Source organism: Aspergillus welwitschiae (genome assembly GCF_003344945.1).
Source record: "Aspergillus welwitschiae strain CBS 139.54b unplaced genomic scaffold BDQ94scaffold_41, whole genome shotgun sequence".
Taxonomy (NCBI): Eukaryota; Fungi; Ascomycota; class Eurotiomycetes; order Eurotiales; family Aspergillaceae; genus Aspergillus; species Aspergillus welwitschiae.
In genome coordinates this window covers 176053-198343 of record NW_020798735.1, presented here as the reverse complement: position 1 = coordinate 198343, position 22291 = coordinate 176053, and the positions used below count along the sequence as shown (strand labels likewise).

The 22291-nt window shown below is 51.8% G+C and overlaps 11 protein-coding genes across 11 annotated transcripts; 3 read left to right on the top strand and 8 right to left on the bottom strand.

Annotated features, from left to right (window-relative positions):
- Positions 1-49: 49 nt before the first annotated feature.
- BDQ94DRAFT_174371 (uncharacterized protein) lies at positions 50-1431 on the bottom strand (the record flags this gene model as incomplete). The annotated part of the gene is made up of 4 exons (XM_026772332.1): positions 50-990; positions 1054-1097; positions 1159-1290; positions 1361-1431. 4 exons carry the CDS (start codon positions 1429-1431, stop codon positions 50-52), a joined length of 1188 nt encoding a protein of 395 aa, XP_026621926.1.
- Positions 1432-1512: 81 nt separating this feature from the next.
- On the bottom strand, positions 1513-2731 carry BDQ94DRAFT_151348 (nucleolar protein 16). The gene is made up of 2 exons (XM_026767739.1): positions 2553-2731; positions 1513-2475 (listed from the first exon to the last, which is right to left on the bottom strand). Exons 1-2 carry the CDS (start codon positions 2681-2683, stop codon positions 1887-1889), a joined length of 720 nt encoding a protein of 239 aa, XP_026621925.1. The 5' UTR covers positions 2684-2731; the 3' UTR covers positions 1513-1886.
- A 223-nt stretch (positions 2732-2954) lies between these two features.
- Positions 2955-4627, top strand: BDQ94DRAFT_93618 (Zn(2+) transporter YKE4). The gene is made up of 4 exons (XM_026776882.1): positions 2955-3131; positions 3230-3380; positions 3437-4391; positions 4461-4627. The coding sequence occupies exons 1-4, from the start codon at positions 2988-2990 to the stop codon at positions 4474-4476; spliced, it is 1266 nt and encodes a 421-aa protein (XP_026621924.1). The 5' UTR covers positions 2955-2987; the 3' UTR covers positions 4477-4627.
- Positions 4628-5042: 415 nt separating this feature from the next.
- Positions 5043-8417, bottom strand: BDQ94DRAFT_162501 (mannosyltransferase complex subunit MNN9; the record flags this gene model as incomplete). The annotated part of the gene is made up of 6 exons (XM_026769564.1): positions 5043-5063; positions 5120-6256; positions 7065-7463; positions 7521-7794; positions 7890-8045; positions 8233-8417. 6 exons carry the CDS (start codon positions 8415-8417, stop codon positions 5043-5045), a joined length of 2172 nt encoding a protein of 723 aa, XP_026621923.1.
- Positions 8418-9431: 1014 nt separating this feature from the next.
- Positions 9432-11008, bottom strand: BDQ94DRAFT_93566 (uncharacterized protein). The gene has a single exon (XM_026776880.1). The coding sequence runs from the start codon at positions 10586-10588 to the stop codon at positions 9587-9589; it is 1002 nt and encodes a 333-aa protein (XP_026621922.1). The 5' UTR covers positions 10589-11008; the 3' UTR covers positions 9432-9586.
- A 1-nt stretch (position 11009) lies between these two features.
- Positions 11010-11957, top strand: BDQ94DRAFT_93584 (uncharacterized protein). The gene is made up of 3 exons (XM_026776881.1): positions 11010-11281; positions 11450-11568; positions 11728-11957. Exons 1-3 carry the CDS (start codon positions 11108-11110, stop codon positions 11861-11863), a joined length of 429 nt encoding a protein of 142 aa, XP_026621921.1. The 5' UTR covers positions 11010-11107; the 3' UTR covers positions 11864-11957.
- Positions 11958-12345: 388 nt separating this feature from the next.
- Positions 12346-15483, bottom strand: BDQ94DRAFT_162500 (uncharacterized protein; the record flags this gene model as incomplete). The annotated part of the gene is made up of 14 exons (XM_026769563.1): positions 12346-12588; positions 12730-12849; positions 12925-12991; positions 13205-13337; positions 13372-13466; positions 13617-13778; positions 13853-13857; positions 13985-13986; positions 14261-14492; positions 14665-14745; positions 14778-14863; positions 14988-15118; positions 15253-15340; positions 15474-15483. The coding sequence occupies 14 exons, from the start codon at positions 15481-15483 to the stop codon at positions 12346-12348; spliced, it is 1455 nt and encodes a 484-aa protein (XP_026621920.1).
- A 974-nt stretch (positions 15484-16457) lies between these two features.
- BDQ94DRAFT_151332 (SDR family NAD(P)-dependent oxidoreductase) lies at positions 16458-17714 on the bottom strand. Its single transcript, XM_026767738.1, has 2 exons — positions 16920-17714; positions 16458-16863 (listed from the first exon to the last, which is right to left on the bottom strand). Exons 1-2 carry the CDS (start codon positions 17389-17391, stop codon positions 16544-16546), a joined length of 792 nt encoding a protein of 263 aa, XP_026621919.1. The 5' UTR covers positions 17392-17714; the 3' UTR covers positions 16458-16543.
- Positions 17715-17893: 179 nt separating this feature from the next.
- Positions 17894-18459, bottom strand: BDQ94DRAFT_151329 (uncharacterized protein). Its single transcript, XM_026767737.1, has 2 exons — positions 18199-18459; positions 17894-18142 (listed from the first exon to the last, which is right to left on the bottom strand). The coding sequence occupies exons 1-2, from the start codon at positions 18226-18228 to the stop codon at positions 17930-17932; spliced, it is 243 nt and encodes an 80-aa protein (XP_026621918.1). The 5' UTR covers positions 18229-18459; the 3' UTR covers positions 17894-17929.
- Positions 18460-18644: 185 nt separating this feature from the next.
- BDQ94DRAFT_174364 (putative GABA permease) lies at positions 18645-20466 on the top strand (the record flags this gene model as incomplete). The annotated part of the gene is made up of 5 exons (XM_026772331.1): positions 18645-18732; positions 18780-18840; positions 18893-19125; positions 19187-20029; positions 20093-20466. 5 exons carry the CDS (start codon positions 18645-18647, stop codon positions 20464-20466), a joined length of 1599 nt encoding a protein of 532 aa, XP_026621917.1.
- A 148-nt stretch (positions 20467-20614) lies between these two features.
- BDQ94DRAFT_174363 (agmatinase) lies at positions 20615-22208 on the bottom strand (the record flags this gene model as incomplete). Its single annotated transcript, XM_026772330.1, has 8 exons — positions 20615-20826; positions 20929-21154; positions 21219-21261; positions 21315-21336; positions 21394-21417; positions 21481-21634; positions 21668-21886; positions 21942-22208. 8 exons carry the CDS (start codon positions 22206-22208, stop codon positions 20615-20617), a joined length of 1167 nt encoding a protein of 388 aa, XP_026621916.1.
- Positions 22209-22291: the final 83 nt, after the last annotated feature.

Genomic DNA, 22291 nt, shown 5'->3' with positions numbered 1-22291 from the left:
ATCAACTTATCACCAATGTCCGATTCCCATCGAATCGTGACTCCCCCCCTCAACCGAAAATGCACGCCAGGACCACCCATAAGACCCAAAGAATAGCTAAATCCTGGAAAATAATTCGATCCTCCAGCGCATGCATTTCCGAACCGCTCTCAGAAGTATGGCTGGCGTCACTTGTCTTGACCGGGGTAGTTTCTTTTTCAGGGTTATCGTCCCACACACCCGCAGATGTTGGAGTGCCACTTTCAGTAGTGGTGACAGTGACGGTATTTGCTGCAACTCCTGCACTCCGACTCGCATAGATAGTCGAGGTGAAAGTTGATAGTGGCTGACGGTGACCACCACCAGCGGTCGTACTGTCCATAGTGGAAGTAGAAGAGATAGTAGAGAAACCCATATCCTGGATGGAAAAGGAGGACGAGGGTATTTTCCACGGATCAGAGCACGCACGTTCACGTATGTTTCTTTTCACTTCCTGCATGGCTGCAGTTTCAGTCGCAGACGAAGGGCTAGAGGTCATACTCAACAGCGTACTCAGCGTACTCAGTGTTGACGAAGGTCCAGATGTAGACGCAGTCTTTCGCGGATGAGTAGCCGGCAGAAGAGGAGGATAGGGGAGCGTAGGACCCGCGGATGTATCTTTCTTTGGAGCGAAGAGAAGACGGCCTTCTCCTTCCTGCTCATCGTCTTCATCATTGTCTTCATCATCGACATACGGGATGAAAGTATCCTCTGCATCATCGCCTTCATCCTCGACATATGGGTCGAAAATATCCTCTGCGTCGTCGTCTTCATCATCGACATACGAAACGAAAGCATCCTCTTCATCATTGGAATCGTCCCAAGTCTGGGGGTCATTTTCGTCTTCGTCACCGCAGAGGATAGTCTCCGGCACAGAGACAGGAACAACATCTCTGGACTTCTTAATGAGGGCATAGCCGGTTCCGTTGAAGGCGCAGAGAGCTTGGCCAGCCCAGGGAGTGGTTTCATAACCTATTCTTTCTTTAGCACTGCGTCCATAATGGAGGATATATATAGTTCAAGAGGGGTAAGTACAGGTAGCTTTCTCCTCATAGCCTTCGGGCAGGAGGTCCTTCAAACTACATATTTCATCAATGTGAGTACTTTTCCTGTCCATTGGAAGGAAGAGGCCCGGCGTACAAGATGTTGCACGAGCTGATTTCCACAGTGTGCTGAGATGCACAAGTGATGATGGTCGGGCCTTCAAGGGAGCCGGAGGCGCAGTAGCTGCCACCGGGCTTGGAGCAGAGAAGGGAGTTGGTTTCGGGGTCACTGTTATTTCGTTTCATTTTGATTAAATTTCTAGTTCATTGTAGGAAATAGAGGGAGAGGGTAGGCAGACTATGCTATCTGCGCAGCGACAGTGAGCAGGAAGGCCAGTAGAGTGGTTAGGGCAAGGAGACTGGGAGCCATGGTGATGGTCCTGATCCTGGCGTTGAGATACTGGCGTTGTTCGGGATAGAGGAGATGAGAAGGATGAGAGGAAAATAAGGAGTAGAGATCTCAAGGACTAGATGGTTTGGACCTGTATGTTTCTACGTGAACGCGCCAGGCGTCTTCGACGCGTCTGTGGATAGCTTCGCGACTTGTGTTGCATATAATCCAGTGAATGGGCATGCTCATGGCTCATGCTGCTTGTGCTTGAGTTCACGTGGTAGCACAGCAAAGTTGTATGACCAAATCAAGTGTATTAGCATTTGCGACCTGTGCCAGACATGCACAGATGTAGTCTATAAGATGGTATAACCGCAAAAGCAGAGACAATTCGGACGTGGTCCAACAACCCAGCCGCAAGCAACTTTTTATCCCAAATCAGCCCTGTCAAAACGCCATACTCGCCGATAGAAATGCATCAATTCAAATCCCAATCATGACCGGCTTTGCTGGAACTTGCGGATCCTCCGTTTCAAGTCTCCTTCCGTCTGCTGCATCGGGTTCAATCTCCGGTCGCGAGCCATGGCTGCGTAGTTGTCCCCGTGCTTCTCAATCAATCTTGTCACCCACTCTTCCTCTCTCTGGCTCTGATGGCGCGGCTTCTTCGCCCTGACGGAAACTCCCTCCTGCGCAGCCTGGCGTTCGAGCTGCTCAACGATAGCATTTCCGGAGGCATTTTGGCGGGGCTGTGTGACAATCTCATGATTCGACAGGTCGTTCAAGGGGTCGTTCAGCGGGTTGTTGCGCTTGACCTTGCGTCCGGCGATTTCGACCTCTTCGTCGGCCGCACCGCGAATCACACGCAGAATCTTGCCAGTCTCGGGATCACGCTCAACCTTGATATCGCTTGTGGCGGTTTGCTTGGCAAGCGCCTCAGTGCTGCTCTTGATGTACAACGAATCTTCGGGCTCTCCTTCGATACCGTTCACGGTTGCGCGCTTCTGAGAACCACCGGAGGGAGCATTGAGGCGGTGGACGAGACCCAAGCGGCGGTAGTTTTGAGTGAGGGTCTGCTTGCGGTCCCTATTCGAGAGCAGGATTAGTACACAGTCTAGAAGTAATGGCTCTTCCCAATTTGTTCTGTCCGATCATAGACGTACCAATTTTCCGCAATGATGGCATTTCCCAAGACATTGATCTTCTTCTTGCCGCTCTTGAGGAGGCCGGATCTCTTGGCCTTTGCCTTGGGCAAAGAAGATCTCTTCTTCTTGGCTTGTCTGATGTTAACCATGGTGCCAGAAATGGGATTGCAATGTCCAAAGTGGGGTGAAGTAGTCGAAGGACCGGAATTGAAGCTCAAAAAATTGCGGCGACAGAAAACGGGACCTTATCGAGTTTGCATGTTTGCATTGATAGGGGCTTGGCGTGTTTGCTGCAGGGTCCCGATACGGCGATAACAAATTAGGCCGGGATATGGAGATCCGAGAACGGCGCATCATCATATTTATCTCACCGGCATCTTCCCCCCTCTCTTTCTCTCTTCAAATATTCTTCTAGTCTGTCTTGGGGTCGCCTACAATTGATCAATTGTTATCATGGCACCTTCTTTTCTGGCTCCAGCTCGGCGCATGGGCCTTGCGCTCGCTGCGGGTCTTGTTTTCTTCTCCGCACTAGCTGTTGCGCATGATGCTATCTCTGTAGGGGACATGTCTGTGGGACAGATTGAGGAGGAGTTGCAGGTACGCTCGTGCCCCTTGCATCCTTGATGTTCTATCTGGGAAACAGAGTCATCGATCTTCCCGCGCCTCCCTCAACATACCTAACTAATGCCATCCAGAACTGCCCCCTCGTCGAGTCCCTTAACGAGCATAAGCGCGCCGCAGCTCCCCAAACAACCAGCTTGACTTCCAAGATCTTCTCCGTCCTCTTCCCCGGCAGTCCTGCAGTAAATGCTATCCTGGCGACGATCTACATCTCCGGCCCACCTAGTATGTGAATTCTCGCATTAAACCTCTAACAATCATAACCATGTCCCCCGCACTAGACTTCCTCCTGGCCCTATGCCCTCCAAACATCGATCCCTCCTCCCTGTCCGTCATGGTCGCGTTCGCAGTAGGCGGCCTCCTAGGCGATACCATCTTCCACTTGCTCCCCGAGATCTTTCTCGGCGAAGACTCCCCAGACCATGTTCGCTTCGTGATGGTTGAGCCGAACCGCAACCTCCTCCTGGGCCTGGGAATCATGGTGGGCTTCTTCACCTTCGTCGCAATGGACAAAACCCTACGTATCGCCACCGGAGGAGCTGGACACGACCACTCCCACGCCCACGCTCACACTGACAGCGCCAACGACGACCACAAACCCACAGGCACAACAACCGGCGCCTCCCCGCAACCCTCCACAGATCTCAAACAGCGCAAGCCCGCAAGCAGCAACACCGCTCCCCAACCCGCCGACAAAGACGACGAGAAGGATATTAACCCCAGCGTCAAACTCGGCGGCTACCTCAACCTAATTGCCGACTTCACTCACAACATTACCGACGGCCTCGCCATGTCCTCGTCCTTCTACGCCTCCCCCACCATCGGCGCAACCACCACTGTCGCCGTCTTCTTCCACGAAATCCCCCACGAGGTTGGCGACTTCGCACTCCTCATCCAATCCGGCTTCTCAAAGCGCAAAGCTATGGGCGCGCAATTCGTCACAGCCATTGGCGCCTTCCTCGGCACTTTCATCGGCATCGCTGTCCAAGAGTTGGGCGGGAATAGCTCCACTGCTGCCACCTCCACATCCACTAATAGCCTGCCAACCGGCCTCCTCGGAACAAGCCTCACCTGGGGCGATATGCTCCTACCCTTCACGGCAGGGACATTCCTCTACGTAGGAACAGTCTCCGTGATCCCGGAGTTATTGGAAACGGGCAAGGATAAGCGCGTGGAGATCAAGAAGACAATCGTGCAGTTCTTGGCCGTTATGGTTGGGGCGGGGATTATGCTTGTGTATGTTTCTATCCCTCCTTCCTTGGTACGACACATCGTGATTATTTCCATCGCTAACGGTCATCATAGCATTTCTTGGGATTAGACAGCAAGCCCAACACGATAGTTCGATTGACGATTATGAGAAGAAAGCACATTGAAAAACGGAGAGACGGCTTATGGATATAGAATCAGTATCTTAGTAGTAAATAATCATGGTGTGGACTTCGCCACAGAATAGACAGTTTCATTACCGAAGTTTCGAGGTACTAGTGCCATATTACCACTAAGGAGTAATCTCGTCCATATTGCACGGACGAAACCTACGCTTCCTCGGCTTATTGACTGTTTGCGCATTGAACAGGCGAGTGCAGTGTATAGCAAATGGACATAAATCCTAACTATATATAGTAGTAGTAGTTGCAAGACAGCTACTCAGCCCGAACACCAGAACCACTAAGCGCCCAGCGCGCGGACGTAACATAAAAACGCCCCAAGTAGATGTAGATGGATAAAGTGAAGTCAGAATCTTGTAGTGGACGTGGAAATCGCCAACTAGGATAGTCTAATCAAAGCAAAGTAAAGCAAAGCAAAAAACAAACATTCTCCGTTCCGGTCTATTGTTGGATGTTCGCTTCATGTGAACTCATCTCGTAATTGGAATCTATCGCATCACTCGTTATAGTGATACACCTGTGGCCATGGCGTTAGCGGGTTCAATCGGATGGGAAAATTATAGGGGAACGTACAAAGTAATCAGGCAAGCCGTAGACGGAATATCCCAGACGCTTCGCCATCTTGGCGAAACCCTCCGTCTCGACGAGGTGATAGAATGGGAAGGCGGGAAACATGGCGCCGTCACGATGCACATCCGCTTTGACAAGGAGTGCTGTTCCACCGACGCCGTCGAGTTCGATTTCGCGGCTAGGACGGGGCGCCCCGGTATTTGCCATGTAGGCCATCAGGGTGCGGTAGGTGGGCAGCTCAGCGTATCCCTCGAGGAGGATCTCGTCCGGCCCCATTGTCTCCGCAAGCTGTTCGGCGGTCGAACTGTCGATCCACGAGTTGAAGTCATAAGGGCGGACATCCATCTTCTTGGCATCCTTGTTATAGTAGCGCTGGAAGCAGTTCGGGACAATCACAGGTCGGTTGTGGGCAGTCAGATCTTGGATAAGGGTCGCTGGGGTCTCGACAATGTCGGAGTCGAGCCAGAGTACCCAGGAGGTGCTAGGACCGAGGGTGGTGAAGAGGAGGCTGTTGCGGGCGCGACTCATGGACTCACGACGTGCTTTCTGGTTGGACATTTTGTGGCGCTCTTTCTCGTCCTGCGATTGAATGGGCGGGTCGAAGTCCTGGCGAAGGATACTGATGCTGGCGAAGCGGCTGTCAATCGGACCGGACTGAGTCTCGCTGATTGCCTGCTCCAGCGCGGTGACCGCGACATGGCCGTCCTTGGTGTTAGGGACGATGAATCCAATCGAGATGAGCTCATGTGGATAGCTCAGTTTCACTACATTGTCCCAGAATTCTTGGTAGAAGCGGGCCAATGGGGTCAGAATCAGCACCCGTTCCCCTTTCTTAATGGATTCGCTGGTGCTGCTGAGCTCGTTGAGATTGTAGTGCATCACTGGCGGGGGTGCTTTCAGGCCATCTTCGCGAACGGCTTGAGATCTGAGGAAGGGTTTCGTCGGAGGAGAAAGGGGATGTTCGGCGGCATCTTCTCGTCGTAGCTGCGAGGAGGAATCGGTGACAGGAGGAGCGGCGGCGGCGGACGAGGAAGGGGAGAGCAGAAAGCAAAGGAATCCGAAAGCTAGCAGAGCAGCCAGGAAGACCGTAATGGGGCTTGTGCGACGCATCGAGCGTGCGACGGCCATCGTAGCCGTTTGCTGATTGAGGGAGAAGGGGGAGGTACGCAGTCAAGGTGATGGTTGTGGTTGAACTGCGCGATTGGATAAGGCGGCGGCGGAATCGATCTGGCCCGGCGAGAAGGCGAGAGAGCTCTTTAGCCAGCAATCAGAAGGCGGATGATCCGGGCCCCGGACATAGCGGAAGAGACTGCGGAGGTGAAAGGAGAGTGAGGCGAAGAAGTTCAAGACGGACGAGGAGAGGATGAGGAGGAAGAGAGGGAAGAAGATAGATTGGAGATGACGGGATTGAACGAACCATGGCAAGGTTGAAGCAGGCCGGAAAAAGTACATGCGGAGCCCGAACCCTCTGTCTGTCTCTCAACTCACCTCCTGCACACACTTGTCTCTCTCACACACACTCTCTCTTCTGTCTACCACAACATCCTGCCGTCTCCTCTCACCGATTTGGGTTGGTCAAACTTGATTCCTTCGTAGACAAGAATCCGAAGGATTTGTTCCATGGATTGCACAAGGTAGTGGAAGGTGCAGCAGTGGCTGCATTGGGCGAGGCATCGCCGCATGCGGCCGTTGCACCCGGCCAGATTGATGAATCCCTGCTGTGAGACGCGCCCCACGATCGGGCCCGTTGGATGGGTTGGCTGGAGAATTGAATTCTATTTCTATCGTCTATCACATTACAACGTAGCCTTTTTTTCAAGGATCTATTGGAGTCCCGTTCATCTTGATCGTTCGGGTCTAGCGAGATCCGTGTGTTGTGCTTCTGTAGCTTCATCGTCGCCTTCTGCCTCGGCGGCGAACCACAATCTCACGGCAGCCACCGCATCACACCCTCAAATGCAACCAAAGCCATGGCATTCGCCGGGAATGCTCGTAAGAAGCATGGCACAAATCCTCGCCAATACCCCCTCCACCCTCGTTCCCGATAGACCGCCACTGCAGCATCCTTCCACCACTGGAACCTGCGCTGCCCGTCGCCCAGGGCGCCTCCCATCGGGTCCGTCATGAGGCGCTGCTTCACCACATCGGACGGATACGACGTGATCCAGAAAACTTGCGCGGAAATCCCCCCGGCCCAGAAGTTGATGGCAGGGGCAGACAGGCTGGTCTTCTCCTTCATCAACCGAGTAAGGACGTCGTAGGAACCCCACCAGAAGAAAAAGAACGACCGAAATACCATGGTCGCGCAGAGTCCACGATATAATCCGGCAATGCCGTGTGTGCGAAGCTATGTATATAGGTCAGCCAACAAGGTCGGACGCTTTAGGAGACCCGTATTTCTTACCATCTTGCGAACGCAATCTATAGGTCCACTATACAGGCGCTTGGATTTATCTGCAGAGTACTGAATCTGAAGACGCGCCTTGACGTGCTCCACCGGTGCGGCAATGAAACTGACAGTCGTTCCAGCCATGATGCCCGCAATGCCATGACCGAAGCTAGGGAGCGTGTGAAGATCCGTCTGCTTGCCAATGAACGGCATGCTTGCGCGAATCTCTGGTTTCGAAAACACGTTTTCCAGTAATAGCCGGCGATATAAGGTTAAGGAACCCAGCATGCTGTGTTTGACTGATCAGTCCTTCCGTCTCTCTCTCTCTTTCTCTCTCTCTTTTCTCTTTTTGGCGTTTTCCAGCCGCCGGGCAAAGTTACTCACACAGAGTCCATGACCATCCAACCGACCAGCGGCGGAGTGGCTCCCTTATACAACCCACTAACACCCTCTTTGCGGACTGTTTGTAGCAGGCAGTCCAATGGGCCCCGGAAATGCCCATCATGGCTCGTCTGTAAGCGTACCTTGATTGTGTCGAATCTGCGCGAGAATCACCCATGGTCAATTTGTGAGATTATATAGAGTTGTCCATTGAGAGGCAGTATAAGTGGCGGGGAAGAGGAAGAAGGTGCGCAGTCACGTACGGATGGCCAACTATGGATCGGAATCTGTTAGCGATGGTTACTCCCAAGAAAGCACGAAGACTATGCGCAGCGCGGGCAAGAACATACCACTAAGTTTGGCGATTCCTGAGAAGACTCCCGCTACAAAGCCTTTATAGTCATGCTTAGAGCTCTGTGACTTTGGCGGGCTGTTCTTTGGTGTATCGGCCTTGGCCATAATCCCGGAAGAATGTTGCTCTGGTACTCCGGATGTCGTGGAGGTTGGCAGCGGTGCGGACGTCGACGACATTGTCGACAGGGAAGCGCTCGTGTGTCGCAAAGGCTGGTATGTCGTTCCCTCTACTCAAGGATGTGTGGGAGTGTCAAATTGAGAGTCGGTTGGGTTTGACCGAGGATCAAAAATTCGTGGAGGAAGGTGTGTCGGGGTCCGCTATCGGGACAAAGCAATGAGCGGAATTAACGAGCGCACGGGAAGTCCATTGATGGTTGAGAGCCACGAACTTCTGACCAGGATGGGGAATGAGAGCGATGGTTCTCAGGGTATTCTAGTATGCAGTTATAAGAGAGGAAGATGATCCAGAGGAGCAATAGGCGAAAGACGGGGGAGAAGAACAAGCAGAGCAGCAGATGCGCCCCGCAAAATCCGGTGGTTCGGGGAGCAGCAGCCCAGCTCCGACCGGATGGGCGGCCGATCGGGGGGCAAAAGGGTTGGGGGAGCCACTCACGTCGCTCTAATCCATTGCTACTAGTACGAAAGATGGAGCACTGTTAGTACAAAGTAGTGCAGTATCTACAGTAGATAGCAACTAATCCGCTGTCGGCAGGTCAGTCCGACAACATTTAACTATGTGTCCTATTGCTTTTCTTGGGGTTTGATCGAACCCAGTTCACTGTCATTGCCTATTTTGCAACTAGCAATGAATCACCTCCCACGTCGTCTATACCGACTGTCGCTTTCTTTAACCGAATTCATAAGTATATATGACAAACTGAGCGAAACGTCACATTCCAGTCCCACCTCAAGGATGACAGGCTGTTTCTGTTCAACCCTTGATGATACAATGCCCGAAATAACACAGTGTCGTAGAAAGCAAAAAGGCGCAAACTCGGTTCTGAGAATAAGGGAGTGTCAACCCCAGTGGGAATAATAGCAGAAGAGGAGAGGAAATACAAATATCCGGGAAATCCCGCGGATCAGCTGTGGGGTATAGTTGCATAATTTCATAATACATAGTAGTGGTTTTATGGAGAAGGTGAAAAGAAACAATTTGGCACGAATGGCCTCGAAAGAAAGTCGAAACTTAAGCTCACAATCGGTGCTGTCCTGCAGGCCACCGATAGCACTCAATGAGACCTGGAGTCCGAAGTCCGAGGTCTAAGTCATGCTATAAAGCATAACTATTGCTGACAACCATCCGCCCGAGGACAGTTGCCACTGTGGATGTATTCACGATAACCCTAGAAGCCCTTGAGGGGCTTCATCGCTTTCTGTCGGTTTCTCTCAGTCTCCCGAGCAATTAGCCTGTCCACCATATCTGGGGCCGGCCCAGAGTGTTCTCGAGAGGAGAAGTCGGAAGAGCTAGATGGGCCCGAGGCCAGATAGCCACTTGCTTCTTCAAGCGCCAGCGGGGTTACCGGGCCAGGGCTGCGAAGAGGGTCTAGTCGCGGAGCGGATGGGCCCGGCGATAAAGTTCCAGGAGTCTTGGGCAGGGCAGCCCCATCCACAAGGTCTCGATACTGCCACATGCCATCACGGGAGCCAGAAGACGTGCGATACCCGTGCTGTCGAGGCAGTCGTGGTGAAGAAGGCTGTGCTTGAGGGCTGCCGGAAGACTGGTAGACTGCAGGATGGAATCGTGGCAAGCTTCCCAGGTGGAAGGCAGGCATTGACTTGGAGGTGTTTTGGCCCTGCGAGCGGGAGGGCTGCGGGGAGGAGGGACGGCCAGCTGGAGACATGGCGGGTGCAATGGCGGGCGGGTAGAAAGTTGAGCTGTCAGAACGCATTCTGGACGAGGGTGAACGATGAGGGTGGTGACCAGGTCGACTGGTCTTGCGATGGATTTCCTTTTCTCGCTGCCCCTCGGGGGTTTGGTCACGGTGGGCAAAGTAGTAGCCTTTGTCAAAACGCCCTGTTAGAGGGGTGACGGGGAAGTCTCTATCGCGGAGGGTGGGAGACGGCTTGGGGATGGGAATAGGTCGGGAGGTTGACTGGGTGAGAGTGAGGGTCTCGAGGGAGTCTGTCGTGTCTGAGCTCGACGACGCGGGGGAAGGCGGGTTATATGTAGATGAGGTTGCGGTTAACTCCTGGAGCGATGACAACGAAACTCGGGTGGGGTGACCGTGTCTGGCAATGAGACTTTCTAACTGGTCTCGGGCACAGAAGCTCGACGGACGATAGGAGGGCGACCAGGAGGAGGAAGAAAGATTGGCTAGAGGCAGCACGCGATCAGCATGAATCATTGGGAATGTGCAGAGGTAGATGCCACACGTGTCAGGTGGGGATCAGTTTTTGGGATCAGTGCCAACAACTGAAACCGCAACAGCAAAGCAAGACTCTGACAAGGCAAAAGGGTCTAAAAAGTAAGAGGAATGTAGAGGGGCCAATCAGGAAATTGAGGTTGGGAGGAGGGACAGGGTGAGATCTGCCTGAAAAGAGTGGGGAAGGCAAAGTTGCATGGTTGGCCGGAAGGTTTGATGGAGGGGAAGATGAACGGATTGATTGAAGAGGACTGACGAGGAGAAGGAAAGACTTACTGCTGAGCAATGGCGGAGAGTGACAGGAACTGTGCGAGGAGGGATACAGGGAAGGGGAGGAGAATGAGGCGGAGGGAGAAGAAGAGGGTGGAGAGGTAGCCATTGACGGGGATTCCCTTTCCCTTATGAATGGGTCTTTCTTTTTCTTTCTTTTTTTTCCCTCTTTGTCTGTTAGTTTGACCCTCTTCTTTCCCCAGTTGTCAGCACCGTAAGTGGATAAGCCGGATGGGACGATGCCAATCCAGGCACCCCCGGATGACTTCCTCCCTGACAGTGACAGGTACACCCACTGAAAATCAGTCTCTCTCTCTCTCTTCAGAATACGTTACCCTCCGCGGATGCCGCCGTCGCAGTGATACTATGACTCAGGGGAAAAAATCATGCAACTCCCCTCTTTTGGTCTGCCTCACTCTTGATACTGCCGTTCTCTCTTATTTTCTCCCCTCTCTGTTCCAATCCGAACTCTAATCTACCCCGAGCCAAATTTCTGTTTTTGGTTTGTTTCTTTTTTCCTTTTCTCTGCCCACTGCCTCTCCTCCAGACTAAGGAATTCTAATTGATCGTCAGCTTGCGGGGAAACTCAAAACCGTCACAAACGCAAGCCGAACCCATGGCGTCATGGCGGGAGACGCGGGAACCAAAGCCTGGAGAGAGGGGCAAAAGCGGAGCTCCCACGGTACAGTACGGTATGGTTACCGCCCATCCGGGTTCCACTCCACTTCGCTGCAACAAAAAGAAGAGAGAGAGAAAAGAGGGGGAAAAAAAAATTTAGGGAAGGAAAAGAAACGTGCCATAGAGTGAAGAGGGAGAGACGATCAGAGCTGATACGCTGGAGAGGCAAAAAGAAAAGGAGACTGGAAATCCATCCACTCACATCGAAGCAGCCGACTTCTCACCTCACCCTCCAAAACTTATTCTATAGGCCGCACGGACAACCCGGGTCGGTCGACTATCGTATTCCTGGATGGGAAGGAGGGGTGATTGGTTCCTGAGGAACCGACGGGCACTAGTCGTGATCGGGGCTAGTAGTAGTCACTACTACTAGTAAGTCGGCAACCAGTGACGCAGAATAATACCGCCAGTGGGAGTGATAGCGGTCAACACCGGTAGTAGAGAATAGAAAAGAAGAGAAGCGAGGAATGGAAGTGACCTAACCAAACAAGGCAAGAATGCAGACAGTGACAATATGGCAAGATAATGATAATAATAAAACAATAATAATAAATAAGACAGGTCACGTTGAAAGGTTAACGGAAGGAGGAGTCCAAGGCCCGGTAAATGCCAGCGAGTGGATGGTTGAACCAGGAAGTTCTTGGCAAGTCTGCTTGGAATCCAGTAGGAGGCATGAAAGAAAATTGTTCCTTGGTCTCTATCATGCAAATGAATTAACAGGAATAAATAGTTCCCAAACCGAGCGATGAGTAACCAATATCGTGGGCGAAGTGAACGATGTCAGTCACCTGTCAGCCAGGCCCCAAAAAAGAAAAGTCACAGAACGATGAAGTGCTGTAGAGGTACTCCGTAAACTCGGAAAAATAGTAAGCAGATGGATTCGGACAAAGGATGAAGTTTGTACGACATAAGACGGCGACCGCCAGATATTCGTCTAGTCTCCTCTGGCATGGACTCCGTGGTTGTTTATATTCACCTCCAGGCTCCTCAACAGCAGTTCCTCTCGCCTGATACCCCTGTTCAGCCGATGAAACCTGTTGTAACCACACGCGGGAAACTCGGGTGACCCAGCCGGCTACCATCGCAAGACACCATAGAGTCAGAGCACACAGCTACTATAACGATACGCTCGAGGATAATAGGCACAGCCAGGATTGCCTGGGCTTAGACGGAACCCGAGCGAGACGGTCCCCTCCCCAAGTGAGTCCATGCTTGCCCGAGGCCCTTTGGCCGAAGCTGATGGGAGGATTAATCCTGAACGGAGACTGGCTATCGGTCTGGAGGGGATGGCGACGCTATCGGGACACTATCAGGGACTAACTACTGCTAGCAGAAGAATATTGCTGCGAGTCATTTATCCAGTAGCGCACTGTAACCCCAGACCCAACCGATTCTCTACGCACAGTCGATCTGCAGCTGCCGGTGTCACAGAGAGCCCTGGCCATCCCCCTTCGAACTGCGGAGAGCAGCAACTAGGCTGGGAACTTTTTTCATCCTTCCAGTCAACCCCTTCGATCGGCCCAGGCCACAAGAACTGAGAAAGACAAAAGATGGTCTAGATAGGACGGTCTAGGATGGTCTACCCACCACGCCGTTTAGCAATCAACACTTGTCACTTTAGTGCCATCCAAGATGGCTGAAAGCCATCACGAAGAATGTGAGAGGGTGAGGGCGTCATTCACGCCGTGCTGAGCGATCAGACGACTTCCTCTAGTCTCCCCCTCCATCACACTCGCTCGACCAGATGCCCCGCCCCAGAATTTCACCAGCGACGCGTCTGGATCTATGGTCGGATCTGCCTGGCTACTTGCGTCTACTTTTGCATTGACCTTTTCGCTTTGTGATTTCTGCCGTTTCAAGATCCAATGATGTTGGTTGGAACTCGATTCCAAGGGTGGCAAACGCGGTGTGCCTGAGCGAGGAAAATAGCCTTGAAGATTCAATCTATGTGGGTTCCGTTTGCTCTACAGGATAGCATTTACTGGCCAATCTTTCTTAACAGTCTGCCAAATAATCCCTGTTACCGTATGCTCTCGTGTCTGGTCCGTGAAGGCTCGTTGACCCGCCCTGCCGGATAAACCCTCGATCCATGGCGCAGGCACCAGCATAGATCTTACACCAGGATGTCCTGACGAAATATCTTTGGTCGCGGTTCTGGAGGGTAGGCTTCGTCAGACGCAACGTTGACCCCCGGCAGATCAACTCCAGCTGATTAGTCCGTGGCCTTTAAGCCAGCTACATAGTATTTGGTTACAGACTGGTGGGTGGTGACTGGGATGCAGATCAATCACGCGTCACAATGGCTGAATCAATCAATCAACAACCCCACCATCCACTGTGACTGGAATAACCCCTGCAGGGCTGACTACCTAGGCCGCGCTGGTGCTTCGCCGCTATCACTTATTGCTCGTCACACCTTCCCCTCTTCACTTCTATTGTCTTTCTTGGATATGGCATCGAGCTTGCATGGAGGCTATGCTAGGCAACGTGCGCATCCAAGACAACGGATCCCGTGCTACGGTCGCCCCTCCCATCTTTCGATATTAAAGTCATCCTCTGACTTGCTTATTGGTCAGCATTGACGTCAAAGGTCCAAAAAAGGAAGCTGGTCCTCATGCAACTGAAACACCTGGCAGTGTCCTAACGTGCTGGGCAAACAACACCGGATGTGACTTGAGATGAACAGCCGTTGGTACCAAGCCTAACCCTGTCTCTGACCGTGGTCTGGATCTATGGCTGGGAACGTACCTCCGACACTAGTATATACTCCGACATAGCGGCATCCAACAACGAATGCAGGAGCTTTCATGAGAGCTGCCAGGGCCGAGTCTGTGCGTATGCAGCCTGGCAATGCATCTGTCCCGAGCCAGATCCCAAACTTCGGCGCATTGTGTAGGCTATTTATCATCACTTTATGAAATGGGGTTGTATGACTTCCCTTGAGTGGATTGGCTCAAAGCCTCGTTGACTCATTTGAATACGGTCTGGCCATGTATAGCCCCCTGACAAGGCCTGGACATGATGTGGAAGTCTTGGTCTGGATGCTAACAGTCAGAACCTAAATATGAGCACCTCAACTAAAACAGCCACACCTACGGGACACCTGATACCAGCTCGGCTGTGATTACACCAGTCTGATTCCCGCACCAACATCTTCCAGATGCCCTGATTTTGAGTGAGGGTAGCGTCGGCTCCCCCATGCTATCTATCTTTAGCCAATCACTCTTCCAATTTCGGACCCGATAGCTTTGCCTCGACCGGACTGCGCTTGGAATCGGATGCTTTGGCGCTCGGATAATAGTAGCTTGACTAGGCCGTAGCCAACCAAACGATATGCAGCGGTGATGACCAGACATTATACGTCCGTGCTATATTGAATACAGACGATGATCATTTTAGCAATTGGAAGATCTTTTTGTCGAGGTAGGTGGACCGTCCAGAGCTGATAGCATAGCCCCGGTCAATGCTGAGGACATTCTCGCTCCGTGCGTGCTCCAAAACTTGGTAAGCAAGACCCACCAGAACACCAATATGTTGAAGTCCCCAATGAATATTGCCTCTTCTCTATAGGGAAGGAAACTAAAGATGCCACAATAAATCCATGGGCATTCTGGAAACTGGCCTACGGTAAGGCGGCTCGGAGAACGTCCGTGACATATCTGGACTGATGCATGGGATACCGTGTGTATATAGCATACGATGTTTGTAATCCATACCCAGGATGCTCGTAGTTCGGAATTCCCATATATTTTTGCCCAGTCCAAGAAGTTCGCTCAGCAGGTACCTCTGATTGATGAAATTGAAATGAAACAACACATGATTGGACGCTGGCCGCTTATCACCCGGCTGGTGACTTTTCTACACAGTGACCACCCACTACTAAGTTCTTATCCAGGACTTCTCCATCAATGTAATGTACCTTTCGACATGCCCGCATAACAGGCTAGATAACGCATCCTGCATTGACAGCCCGTAATGACACTGTGGTACGTCAACTGGACTCCAGTCCCCCGAGCTGAGGTCTATCTTATGCTTCTTCCTTGATCTGCAGCGTCCGGGTTATGGCACACGGTAACAGCTCTACTCCTTTACTGAACTACAAGTCCTGATTTCATCTGCCCCAAGTAGTCGCTTGATTCGTATAATATAATACATCCCGCAAAGCCCTGCATGAAATATCAGATCGTCAATCCATGCTTTTCAATACTGCAAGGGCTCGCAAATTTGCCGGGCCGTAGCCCCTGATGTAGTTACCAACGATCGGAGTAGTGAGTGTGAGTGTGAGTGTGACACGGGCTGTTTGAATTCACAAATGTGATGTGTCCTTCGGGATACCGCTCTGCGACGTCACTGACTGGCAAGCACATATCGCTCTTGAGAAGTGACTCTGGGGAATGGCTTGCATTGAACGATTCTGATGTATTCACAGAGAGAGGTAGATTAAGATGCTGGGAAAAGTACTGTCAGTCAATGATGATGGAAGGAAAGAAAAGGGATGGAGACAGCATATAGTTATTCTAAACCTTGAGTACTTATGTTTCAGGTGGGTAAGTAGACAGGGCACGATTGAAGCTTACACTCATTTACATTCCCTGTGGGCTTCCACACTGCCTGGCACCTGTGCCTTTGTTGTTGACTGGCTCGACTTATAGTACCTTGTTTGTATTTTTGTAGAAGCGGGTGATTGGGGACCATTGGTGAGCCTTAGGATCATCTACCAGAGGTTGTATGTGGAGATGAACTGGACTTATACGGAGTTGGTGATTGAGGTTGCGGTGGCGATTTGGTGGTTTGAGGTTAGGGTTGCGAAAGGGTGAGAGGATATTGGGTTGGGGAGCCGTTGATGGAGATGGGGAGGGAGACTCTGGCGGAGTTTCAGATTGTTTATGAGCGTTTTGGTGTAGTGGAGGGGATAGTGGAAGTAGGTGAAATGCGTGAAGTATTTACATTGAAGTGAAGATATACAGTCGGAATGATAAATGAATGAGCTCAACCCAACACTCCCGACATTCCGTGATCAATCGGGATACATGTCCCGTTGATGATCTCTGCACCAGGACCACAGGAGATAGACAGACACAGCTCAGCAACGCGGTTGATGTCGCACATCGGTGCTGCAGCAGCAGTCATGAGAGCAACAGCCTTGTCCTTCCCTTCCAGGTTGATGTTGGACATGAACGCGTCTGTGATGTTCGTCTCCATGCCACCCATCATCAACGCATTGCATCGGATTCCCTTGTTGCCGTAGTACGAAGCCGTGTTCTTGGTCAAGCCAACAAGGCCGTGCTTGCTAGCGGTATACGCGGCACCTGTACTTGTCAGTCAATTCACCCAGGCAGAAGAAGCCAATCAGCAAATGACATACCCGCCATAAATCCTGCCTTCCCAGCAATGGAGACGATGTTGACGATACTTCCATTGACCACATTCTGAGCAAGCATATTCCGAACGGCCAGCTTGCTTAACAGGAAAGGCGCAGTCAAATTCACAGCCATGACCTTGTCCCACAGCTTCTCATCCAGATCACCGACAGCATCGAATTGATCCATGATTCCGGCATTGTTGATGAGAATATCGAGCTTTTGGAATTTCGCGACGATTTCGTCGAAAAGGGCTTGCACCTCTGTCGCAGAGGTGATGTCTGTCTTGATGACCTTGAGTCTTGCATCGCCGCTGGGTCCGGCAAGATCCAGCGACGTCTGATGGAGTCGCTCCTCGTTGATGTCGCAGACGACCACGTTGGCTCCGGCGGAGTAGAACCGGGTAGCAATAGCTTTGCCTAGGCCACCGGCGCCACCGGTGACGAGGCAGGTTTTCCCAGTGAGGTCGATGGACATGGTGGTTGTTGGGCTCTGGATTTAAAGTTCTCGTCGGTAACGGTCAGGGGACATCCATGCCATTTATAGTTCGAGCCTTGACAGCCATATCCACATGGCTTGACCGCTGGAACGCAAGCAGCCGTTTCTCCTCAAGAGGCCATTCTGTGGGTGCGTGTAGGCAAAGGCGTAACGGCCCGGATACTGTTGTTCGGGGAATCCGAGCGGACCGCTTGTCGTATTTGCGTATTCGGCGGGTTGTGTGGGGTCAGGGGACCAAGGCAAATGCCGCGGCCTTTTTATATAGACAGTCTGCCGCCGTATATTGCGTATTTCGTATAGGGTACGATTAATTAGCAGCAGGAGTGTATCTGAGGTTTGTGGCTGCCGAGAGACACGTCGTTGATCCGTCGGATGCGAGAATCGCTTAGGTTCCTCGTGCCGGCCCAAATATATCATGAGGGGCTTTGGTCTTCAGGGACTGAAAAGTTCATCATGATGAACTTAGTTGAGTTTTATGAGTGTGCCTCAACACTCTACCTGGATATTCCATCAACCTTCAACTGCGACTATAGGACATGGTCAACGGATCACTAACCTCCAATGGCTTGGTATTGATCAACCTAGACCCAAAACCATGGGCTGGTAAATTGACATGTCTGAAGGCATGGGAAGAGAAAGGAAGGATAGACAATAGCAGAAGACAGAGAGGGAGAACAGACCAGTTCACCTGAAGAGAGGATGAGGCTGAAGAGTCACATGTCCATATCTCGTCGTCCTTCCCTTTTCTTTACCAACTTCTCCACCTCCAACTAACTTCAACTTCAGAACTCCGTCCTCCAATCGCCACAATGACATTCCGAAACTCCCCACGGCACAAATCCTTATTACTCACATTTCATTATCCCAGTTGCCTTTGATAAGCTTATCAACTCGGGATGGCTTATGACAAATTGGCATGACTGGAGACAGGCGCTCGCTCTGTCTCGCTGGTGGTCTCCCCAGCTTTTTCTGGGCGAATGTGCTCCACCGGCCATCGCGCAGACCTTCTCGATTTGGCAATGCTCGCTGTGTCTGCTTATCTTATCGCTACCCCGGCTATCGCTTCCCCGGTTCCTCGATGCCTGCAGAATGCATCTATGACCCTATCGCTCATAGTCCGAGGTGTCCATCCCCCTCTTCTAGCATGGCAATAAATACCCCCAACTGGTGGCGGCTGCCGCGATGAACTCAATTGTAGACTTGTCATTGTTTTCCCGACTCTGTTCCCAACAATGGCGATATCAGAAGATGAGATCCAGCCCGTGGGCCCTCTTACGACAGGAGAGGATGTCAGATTGGAGCATCTGGGCTATGAGCAGGGTACGTTGACTGGACTGGGGCCTGTGAAAGTGTGCTAATTTCCGTAGAGCTCAAACGGTCATTTGGCCTCCTGGGTATGATCGGGTTCAGTTTCAGCGTCGTCACCTCGTAAGTCACTCCCATCGAGATATAGAGCCCATTGTGCTGACTCTGCCTCAAGATGGACCGCATTAAGTGGTGTCTTCATCGTTGGCGTCACGTCGGGCGGGCCCCCGGTTATGGTCTTTAGTTTCATTGGTGTCAGTCTTCTTACCCTAGCCGTCGCCATCCCCATGGCCGAAATGTGTTCGATGTATCCAGTGGCTGGAGGCCAATACTCGTGGGTGGCCGCCTTGGCTCCCCCAAAATTTTCCCGGGAGTTATCATACATTACTGGATGGTTCATGCTGATAGGTATGACTCCAACAACATTCGCACTGTAAGCGCTGAGCCAAACTCACCTGATACCTACTAGGACTGCTCGCAATGGGCGCAACGAACAATTCCATCGCCGCACAGTTCGTACTCGGAATGGCAAACCTCGTCTTCCCTTCCTACGAGATCCAGCGCTGGCAAACCGTCTTAGTAGCCTACCTCGTGGCCATCCTTGCTGCTGTTATCAACATCTGGGGGCCCCATCTGCTAAACCGGCTCGCTCGTTTCATTCTTGTCTGGAACATAACCGCTTTCTTCATCACTGTCGTCGTCCTCCTGGCCACGAATGACCATAAGCAGTCTGCCTCTTTTGTCTTTGTCGAGTTCCAGAATTTTACCGGCTGGGACCGGGCAATGGCAGCCATTGTAGGCATCCTACAGGCCTGCTTCGGTATGTGCTGCTACGACGCCCCCTCACACATGACCGAGGAAATGAAATCCGCCTCCAAGCAAGCACCGCAAGCAATCATAATGTCCGTTGTCCTTGGCGCCGTCACCGGCTTTGCTTTCCTTCTAGTTCTCTGCTTCTGCATTGGTGATATCGCCACCACTCAGAACTCCCCTACCGGAGTGCCCGTCATCCAGATCTTTTACGACTCAACTGGTAGCAAAGTGGCTGCCTGCTTCTTGGCCAGCATGATTGCTGTAATAGTTATTGTCGCAGGGAACAACATCCTTGCAGAGGGCTCTCGCTGTGTCTACGCCTTCGCCCGCGACAACGGCCTCCCGTTCAGCAAATTCCTCGCCAAAGTCGACAAAAAGCGCCAGGTCCCCATCAATGCCGTCCTGCTCACCCTGGTCGTTCAGCTCGCGTTGGATGCAATCGACTTTGGTACCTCGACAGGCTTCGAGACCGTCATTGCCATTTCCACTGAGGGATTCTGTAGGTCTCTCCACATATATCCCCAAATAATAAATAGCAAACACTTAACTAACAGAGGATAAGATTTATCCTACGCCATGGCCCTTGGAAGTCGCCTGCTAGGCTATGTGACCAACCACCGACGTACCCTTACGGGCCCATTCGCGCTACCCACCTCAATGTCTATTAGTCTGAACGTGCTTGGGCTGCTGTTCTTGCTGTTTGCGTCCATCACGTTCAACTTCCCCGAGTCATTCCCGGTGACGAAGGACTCGATGAATTACACCAGTGCTGCGATTGGGGTGATTGCAGTGGTTAGCGTGGTGACATGGGTAGTGACGGGGCGAAAGCATTTCACAGGCCCAGGGGCGTGGGACGGAAGCGACAGTAGGGTTACAGAGGGGAAAGTGGTTGAGTTGAACGAGGAGCAAGAGACTGAGATGGAGAAGAGGAGATGAACATCCTCTGGCATGATTGCTCTTGTATGTAGATTATATGCAGAAAATATGCGCAATATACCCATCCATGTACATACTTCATATCATATGAACTCCAGACACACATTCACAGTACAACCCAGATATTACCGAGTAACCTGGAAAAAGGTTACTCATCACTCCCAACCGGCTGCGCAACCATCAGCGCCAGCAACGAATGGGCCACCTCCGCCGCTGCAAGCGTGGTCGTCTCCCCGGCCGTGTCATAAATCGGGGCGACCTCCACCACGTCCGCCCCGATAACAGGCATCCCACGCAGCGCGTCAAGAATGGTCAGGAGTTCACGCGTAGTAAATCCACCTGGCTCTGCAGTGCCGGTTGCTATACATTGTTCATCACACATAGTAATCAGCCTCTCTCCATTCCTCTTTTTTCATTCTCTTGCAAGAAGCGTAACAACAGGGGAAATTGGGATGGACTCACCTGGTGCATAAGCCGGGTCCAGCACATCAATATCAACCGAGATATAGACTCTGCTGTCCCCGACGCGGGATTTGATTTGCTCTACGAGGCCGGAGACGCCGAGTCGGTCGAGGTCACGGGCGGTGATGATCTCAAAGCCGCAGCGGAGGTCGTTTCGGATGTCGCCTTTTGGTCGGACTACGGGGGCACGGATTCCGACGTGAATGGAGGTGTTTCGGATTAGGCCCTGTATTGGTTTTAGTTTGTTGTTGGGGTGGGATGGGGTAGTGAGAGATGGTGTGATTATATACCTCTTCGTGGGCGAGGTGGAGGAATGTGCCGTGGTTGACGCCTCTGTAGCGAGTAAGTGTTAGTATAATGGGGTTGGTTGAGGATGAGTTGCATACGCGTAGTGAGAGATTCCTCCACCTGTATAAGAGGTTTGTTAGTTATACATATATATACAATGGGGGAGAGTTAGCGTACCTAGCACTTTGGGGTCCCATGTATCTAAGAACGAGCTTGTCAGTGTTGTTATATATATGGAGTGTTCGTGGTGTGGATTTGGCATACCAATATGACTGTCAAAGTGAATCACTGAAACAGGGCCCCATTTCTCGTACGTCGACCGCAGAGCAGACAAAGTCGTGGTGTGATCTCCACCTAGGGTTATGATACGGGGAATTTGGCTGAAATGCGTGGTATTGGCACGACGAGACGAGACAACCTATATCCCCCGACATTAATTAATTGAATATACAGACTGAGGTAATAGCTTGCATGCCTTGTGTGCCATATCAAGCTGCTTCAACGCCACGGTATTATCCAACCAGGTCAACGGGGCGTCGCCGCAGTCAACAAGCTTTGCCCAGCTGGCAAAGGCGTTTTCTCCCGTGTAGATGCTCCATCCGCCTAGACGACGGGAGCCGAGTCGAATACCCTTGGGTCCGAATCGAGCCCCGGGGCGAGCCGTGACACCCTACGTGTGCCTATTAATTGCGATCGATGGAAAAGTAGGAGGAGAAACGGCCTACCGTGTCAAAGGGAGCGCCGAGGAAGGCAATGTCATAGTTGTTTAGGGTTGATTCATCGTCCACGAAGCAATTGAGGTAAGGCAGATTGGCGAAAGTAGTCAGACCTGAAAATTGGCTACCAGTGACGATGTCAATGGTGTCTTCATGAGCGAGAGGATATTGGTGGGAGGAGGGATTATCATGGATGGCAGCCACAGGAGGGAAGACAATATCCCTCGCGTAGGCTGGCAGGATGAGCAGGATAGCAGCTGCAATGAGACGATACATGATGTTTAACATAGAGCAAGTATAGACCCATAGTGGGGAGAGAGACGGGGGGGAATAAAATGACAGGACGATCCGAGTAAGTT

What these genes read in the sequence shown, in the direction of transcription:
- BDQ94DRAFT_151348 (XM_026767739.1), bottom strand. Translation starts at nt 2,683, where the DNA reads ATGGTTAACATCAGACAAGCCAAGAAGAAGAGATCTTCTTTGCCCAAG. An exon ending in GCCATCATTGCGGAAAATTG is followed by an intron (nt 2,476 to 2,552) that starts GTACGTCTATGA and finishes GCTCTCGAATAG; the next exon opens with GGACCGCAAGCAGACCCTCA.
- BDQ94DRAFT_93618 (XM_026776882.1), top strand. Translation starts at nt 2,988, where the DNA reads ATGGCACCTTCTTTTCTGGCTCCAGCTCGGCGCATGGGCCTTGCGCTC. An exon ending in AGATTGAGGAGGAGTTGCAG is followed by an intron (nt 3,132 to 3,229) that starts GTACGCTCGTGC and finishes AATGCCATCCAG; the next exon opens with AACTGCCCCCTCGTCGAGTC. An exon ending in CTACATCTCCGGCCCACCTA is followed by an intron (nt 3,381 to 3,436) that starts GTATGTGAATTC and finishes CCCCCGCACTAG; the next exon opens with ACTTCCTCCTGGCCCTATGC.
- BDQ94DRAFT_93566 (XM_026776880.1), bottom strand. Translation starts at nt 10,588, where the DNA reads ATGATTCATGCTGATCGCGTGCTGCCTCTAGCCAATCTTTCTTCCTCC.
- BDQ94DRAFT_93584 (XM_026776881.1), top strand. Translation starts at nt 11,108, where the DNA reads ATGGGACGATGCCAATCCAGGCACCCCCGGATGACTTCCTCCCTGACA. An exon ending in CATGCAACTCCCCTCTTTTG is followed by an intron (nt 11,282 to 11,449) that starts GTCTGCCTCACT and finishes ATTGATCGTCAG; the next exon opens with CTTGCGGGGAAACTCAAAAC. An exon ending in AGCTCCCACGGTACAGTACG is followed by an intron (nt 11,569 to 11,727) that starts GTATGGTTACCG and finishes AGAGGCAAAAAG; the next exon opens with AAAAGGAGACTGGAAATCCA.
- BDQ94DRAFT_151332 (XM_026767738.1), bottom strand. Translation starts at nt 17,391, where the DNA reads ATGTCCATCGACCTCACTGGGAAAACCTGCCTCGTCACCGGTGGCGCC. An exon ending in GAAGGCAGGATTTATGGCGG is followed by an intron (nt 16,864 to 16,919) that starts GTATGTCATTTG and finishes TGACAAGTACAG; the next exon opens with GTGCCGCGTATACCGCTAGC.
- BDQ94DRAFT_151329 (XM_026767737.1), bottom strand. Translation starts at nt 18,228, where the DNA reads ATGTCATTGTGGCGATTGGAGGACGGAGTT. An exon ending in GGCGATTGGAGGACGGAGTT is followed by an intron (nt 18,143 to 18,198) that starts CTGAAGTTGAAG and finishes GGGAAGGACGAC; the next exon opens with GAGATATGGACATGTGACTC.